The sequence below is a fragment of the Molothrus ater genome, chromosome 26, assembly GCF_012460135.2.
Source record: "Molothrus ater isolate BHLD 08-10-18 breed brown headed cowbird chromosome 26, BPBGC_Mater_1.1, whole genome shotgun sequence".
Classification (NCBI taxonomy): Eukaryota; Metazoa; Chordata; class Aves; order Passeriformes; family Icteridae; genus Molothrus; species Molothrus ater.
Window position 1 is genome coordinate 5,343,841 of NC_050503.2, and position 6,000 is coordinate 5,349,840.

At 73.7% G+C, this 6,000-nt stretch overlaps 1 protein-coding gene across 1 annotated transcript; it reads right to left on the reverse strand.

Moving 5' to 3' along the window:
• Positions 1 to 2,123: 2,123 nt before the first annotated feature.
• JUND (JunD proto-oncogene, AP-1 transcription factor subunit) lies at positions 2,124 to 3,694 on the reverse strand. Its single transcript, XM_036399463.2, has one exon. It carries the CDS (start codon positions 3,583 to 3,585, stop codon positions 2,641 to 2,643), a length of 945 nt encoding a protein of 314 aa, XP_036255356.1. The 5' UTR covers positions 3,586 to 3,694; the 3' UTR covers positions 2,124 to 2,640.
• Positions 3,695 to 6,000: the final 2,306 nt, after the last annotated feature.

The window sequence follows — 6,000 nt, forward strand, 5'->3', positions numbered from 1 at the left end:
GGAGGAGCAAGTCCAGACTGGCCCCAGGGGGACACCGGGCAGAAATGCCCCGGGGCAGAGCCGGCACCCAGGGGCACAGCGTGCCTGGGGGGCCCCACGGCTGCCAGCCCCACTGGGATGGGCTGTCACCCATCCGCCACCCTCTGCCAGGATGGCACGGAGCCCATGCGTGCCACGATGGGTGAGCGAGGCCCCTCGGGTGCAGGGAGGGTGCGGGGGGCCCAGGCTGGAAACGGGGGGGCCCACGGTGGCCCGGGATCCCGGGGAGCCCTGTGCCCCGGGAGCGCTGATGCGGTGCCAGGTACCCGTGCCAGGAGCAGCCGGTTTGGCAGCCCATGCTCCGGGAGGGGCAGCGTGCTCCGGTCCAGCCCGGCACTCCCGGGGAGGCGGTGCGGCCCCCCGGTGACCCCAGCCCCAGAGGGGACACGGAACCCCCCCAGGGCCCCACTGGAGACCGCTACACGCGGTGACCTCCCCGAATGTCCCCGGTGCCCCGGAGCGCCCGGACGCTTCTCCCCATTCCTGGAACCGGGCAGGGGGAGGCCCCAGACGCACCCACCGCCGGTACCGGGAAGCACCCAGCCCCCCGGTGCCGCCCCTCCCACGTGCCCCCGGGACCCCGCGGACCCTCCCGGTGCCCGGTACCTGCGGCAGCGAGCAGGGCAGCGGCGCAGCAGAGCAGGCGGAGCGCGCCCCGGGCCATCCCGCCCGGTGCCGGTGCCGGTGCCGCCGCCTTTACCCGCCCCGGGGGAGGCGGGGGCGCCCCCTGTCGGTACCGGGCGGCACCGCAGCGCCGGGACCCCGCGGGAACCGGGAGAACCCCCCCAAACTCTCCCCCCCGCCCACCTCCCACGGCAGGACCGGGAAACGGCCCCGGTACCGGGAGCCAGCCCTGCCGCGATCTCCGCGGACACGTGCGGACACCGGGAAGCGGGCACAAAGGGATCGGGGCATGTGGGGACACCGGGATGTGGCGACTTGGGGACAAAGGGATCGGGGAAAGTGGCGGCATCGGGATACAGGAACATTGGGCTGCGGGAATGTGGGGACAAAGGGACCAGCACGATGCAGGGACAACGGGATTTGGGGACATGAGGATGCGGGGATCTGGGGACGCGGGGATCTGGGGGCACTGAGGCCACGGGGCCGACAGGTGCTGCCCCGTCCGTCTTCGCTCCGGAGCGAGCGGCACATCCGGGGCGCAGCTCGACCGCGCCGGGACGGCGCCGCTTCCGCGCGGCGGGGACGGCGCTTCCTCCGGGAAACCGCAGCCGGCTGGCACCGCGTCCCGGGGAGCCACCCACGGCACGGCCCGGGGCTGAGCGATCCCCGGGGAGCCACCCACGGCACGGCCGGGGCTGAACGTGGGGTCCCCGGGGAGCCCCCCAGGGCAGGGTACCCAGGCACCCCACGCTCTCGCACTGCCGGCTCTCGGCAGCGGGGCGATCCCGCCGCTGGAACGGGCTGGAGCTGCCGCCGGCAGCGTCCCCGGGACACGGGGCCGGTGCCCCGGTGCGGCTCTCCCCGGGATGGGGCCCCGCAGGTGGGGAACGCCAAGGAGGAGCCTGTGCGGTGCCGGGAAGCGCGGGGCTCGCCGAAGCCTGGGAGGAGCAGGGGAGGCCCGGCCTCGCTGGGTGCTTGGGGGTGACCCCGGGGGCCGGACAGGGGGGTGGTGGTGAACCCCCCAACACGGAGAGGGTCTGGCAGGGCAGAGCCACAGCCAGGAGCAGCACTGGGGTCCCCTCGCCCACCTCCTCACACATGGGAACCCCTCCAGCCCCAGGGGAGCCCAAATACACCCATATTCCCACCAAGAGAGCCCAAATAACCCCACACCCCCCGCAACACCCCAACCTTTCACCACCCGCTCCCCACAACGCCCCCCCCCTCCCTAATAACCACAGCCCCACGGACCCCCTCGCCCTCCACCATCTCCAGTGATCCCAGAGCCTCTTGGCCAGCCCTGGAGGGGTCTCACTCCCCAGTCCCCATCGCCCCCCAGAACTCCCCGGTCCTCCCCGGCGGCCGTTCCCCCCAGCCCAAGATGGCACCGGCCGCGCCACTTCCTGCCCGCGCCGCCCCTTCCCGTCCCTTCCCGGGCGCAGCAAACAGCCAGAGGCCAATTCTCCGTGTCGCGGGGTTTTACTGGGACCTCACTGGAATGTGTGGGGCGCGGAGGGGCCCGGGGAGGGCGGCCCGGGCCCCTCTCAGTCCGTGCGCGGCGGGGAACCCCCCCCCGGCCGCTCCCTCCGCGGGGAGCGGGGCGTGCTCGGTGCCCGCCGTCCGGAGCCGGTCCCGGTCCTCCCCTCAGGCCCCTCGGTCCGTGTCCGGGGAGATGGGCGGGGGGCGATCATCGCTCTTCTTCCTCCCCCTGGGACCCCTCAGTCCCTGCCCGGGGCAAGGCGGGCGCTTCCCCCGCTCCCCTCGGTCCGTGCCCGGGTCCCCTCGGTCCGTGCCCGGGTCAGAGCGGGCGCTTCCCCCGCTCCCCTCAGTCCGTTCCCGGGACCCCTCGGTCCGTTCCCGGGGCGAGATGAGCGCTTCCCCCGTTCCCCTCGGTCCATGGCCGGGGCAGGGCGGGCGCTCCCCCGGGTCCTTGCCCGGGACCCCTCGGTCCGTGCCCGGGCTGGGGCCCGCCCGGGGTCAGTACGCCGGCACCTGGTGCTGGTGCTGGGGCAGGAGCTGGCAGCCGCTGTTGACGTGGCTGAGCACCTTCTGCTTGAGCTGGGCGACCTGCTCGCGGAGCAGGCTGGCGGTGGAGGCGAGCTCCGTGTTCTGGCTCTTGAGGCTCTTCACCTTCTCCTCCAGCCGGGAGATCCGCTCCAGCTTCCTCTTGCGGCACTTGGAGGCGGCGATGCGGTTCCTCAGCCGCTTCCGTTCCGCCTTGATGCGCTCCTGCGTGTCCATGTCGATGGGGGACAGCGGGGGGCTCTCCCCGAAGCTCGGCACCTCCGGCACGATCTGCGGCTCGTCCTTTAGCGGCGGCGGGGGCGGCGGCGGAGGCAGCCGCGGCGGCGGCGCCGCGAACGGGCCGGGGTCGGCGGCGTAGCTGACGGCCGGGTAGGTGCTGAGGTTGGCGTAGACCGGCGGCTCCGGGGCCATCCCGGCCGCGGGCAGCTCGCCCGCGCCGCCGCTTCCTCCCCCGCCGCCGCCGCCCGCGCCGCCGCCGCTCCCCGCCGCGCCGCCGCCCAGCTGGTTCTGCTTGTGCAAGTCCTCCAGCGCCTTGACGAAACCCTCGGCGAACTCCTGCTCCTCGGAGGCGGCCGCTTTGGGGTAGAGGAACTGGCCGCTGGTCGGGGTGGTGGTGACCAGCCCGTTGGACTGGATGATGAGCCGCTCCAGCTCCGGGGACGCCAGCTTGAGCAGCCCCAGCTCGGCCGAGCCCAGCAGCCCCGCCGCCTCGCCGCTGGCCGCGCCGGGGGCTTTCAGCGCCGCCGCCACCTGTTCCGGTAAGGCCATCCCGAGCGCGTCCTTCTTCATCATGCTGCCGCCGGGGAAAGGCAGGAGGAGCCCGTTGCTGCCGGAGGACGGAGCGAAGCCGCTGCCGAGGCCGCTCAACACATCATCATGGTAGAAGGGTGTTTCCATCCTCCTCCCCCGCCCGGCTGCGGGGGAAACGGCGCCGGGGCGGGGGGAGGACCGGGGCGAGCGCGGGGCGGGGAGGGCGGGGGGGGGAGGCGCCCGGTGCGCACCGGCCGCGGCCCCGCTCCTGCGCGCGCGCACACGGCTCTGCCGCCGCCGCGCGCCCCGCGCCGCGTTAAATAGGCGGCGCCGCCGCGGTGACCTCACCGCGTCGAGTCCCCATTGGCTGCAGATGACGTCCTCGGGCGCCCTCGTTTGCATACGGGGCGTGGCCTTGTCCCCGCGGAGGCGGTGCCCCGCCCCGGCCCGGCCCCGCCCCGGCCCCGTCGCCGCGGCGACCGGCGGGTAAACGGGACAACAGCGCGCGGGGCCCTGGGATGACGTCAGCGCGGGGGAGGGGCGGTCACGTGGCCCCGAGGCGCGCGCCCCGCCGGGGCTGATGGGCACAAAGGGAGGGGCGGGAACCGGGAACGGGACAGGGCACCGGGAAACGGGACAGGGCAGGGCACTGGGAACTGGGCACGGGAACGGCACAGGGCACCGGGAACCGGGCACGGGAACCAGGCACTGAGAATAGGAATGGGAATCGGGCATGGGAATTGGCTAGTGGGAACTGGGACTGGGCACAGGGCACAGGAACCGGCCACCTGGCACTGGGCTCCCGGTACCGGCACCAGAACTGTCCCTGGTATGGGCACTGACTCAGGCACTAGTACCGGGCACTGGGCACCAGCACCGGACACTGGCACCGAGCCGGACCCCGGCTGTAAAAAGGGTACAACAAATAAATAAATGAACACACCGGGCCAGGCGCGCCACGGGACCTCACGGGAACGCCGGGGGACAGCCGGGCCACCGCCCGTGTGGGTCAGCCCGGGACAGGCCGCTGGCACAGCAGGGTTTGTGTGCCCTGTACCGTTCCTGCATGTCCCCACACCTCCCGTGTCACCGCCGCGCCCCGGTGGCACCGGGGGTTACCCAGGGAACAGCCGCTCCCTCCGGCCAGCCGCGGTTCACCGGGGAGCGGGGGGGGGGGTTACACCATCCCTGCCCCGTGGGTCAGCCAGGGGCACCACGAGCCCGGTGCGGGCGGCACCGGGGAAGGAGTTAACGGCGGTGGCGGTGGCGGTGGCGGACGTCACGGCCGGCCAAGCCCGCGGGCGGCTGAGGGGGCGGATCGGCGTCAGCGCTTGACGTCACCGGCGCGGGGGGAGGCAGCGCCGGTGGCCGCCGATAACCCCCCCCCACACACACACACACACCGGGCAGGATGCGGCCCCCGCGCCGCCGAGAGCCCGGGCACACGCGGGGCCCCGGGACACCGGGGCGGGTGACGCCGAGCCGGCGCTAATTGCGGCCAGATGCTCCCCGGGCTGCGCTAACGAGAGCGATAAATCAGCGGCGTCAGCGCCGCGGGCGTGGGGGGACTCGGGGGACACCGCGGGCCCCCCGGTTCTCCCGGTGCCGGGAGCTCCCGCCCCGGTGCGTCCGTGCTGCCCGCAGCCGGCGGGGACGGTGTGTGGGGACACGGGGGACACCCAGGACAGACGTGGGGCAGCGCTTGGGGCCGGCACACGCGGTGCTGGCGCTGGGGAAACTGAGGCACAACTGAGAGGACGACTGCGCTCTCCCTTCCCCCCCCGCCCAACAGCTGCTGTTAATTAAAGCCCGAATAAACGCGGTTTATTAAATCCCAGCAGGGAGAGAGCAGGGCGGACACGGCTCGGTGTGCCCCGCTGTCCCCGCTGTCCCGAGCCGGGGGCGGTGCCAGGCCCGGTGTCCCGGCGGCTCCCAGCAGCTCGCAGGTGAAGCCGCCGTTCCCGTTCCCAAACCCCTCATTAGGGGCGCGGCCAGGCCGGCCCGGCAGGTTCAGACTTTCCATGCCGGCCAAACCCGGCGGGCGAGGGACAGGGAGGCAAAAAGCCTCCCCTTGCCCCTGTCCCCAACTCCGCTGGCGGTCCCCAGGCTGGGGACACACCGTGAGCACCGGGGTACCCCACGGAAAGCGGGGCGAGCTTTGGCCGGCGGTGCTTTCACTGTTCCACCGGGGAACCGGCCGGCCCCGGGCCCTCCCGGTGGCCGGGGACGGGAGCCACGAACCGGCCGGGCCCCACCGGCACAGCCCCGCCAGGGCAGCGGCACCCGGGGCTCGTCCTGCCGTGTCCCCCCTCTGCCACCACCGCTGCTCATCCCGCGTGTCCCCTGCCCCCGAAGCGAGAACGCGATGCCAGCGGCTTAATTTCCCTAATGAGCGTTTAATGAGGGGCGTGAGTGAAGCAGTGACCCCTTCCGCCTGCAGAGCCGCGGGCAGGGCCCGAGCCGGTGGCAGTGCCGCCGTCCCCACGGCGGGGTGGCCACAGCTGCTGTTCCCTCGGAGCCCGCGGTGTCCTGCCACCTGCCAGCCAGGCTGGATTCACCCCG

Excerpts from the sequence above, each read along its gene's own strand:
- JUND (XM_036399463.2), bottom strand. The coding sequence starts at position 3,585 with ATGGAAACACCCTTCTACCATGATGATGTGTTGAGCGGCCTCGGCAGC.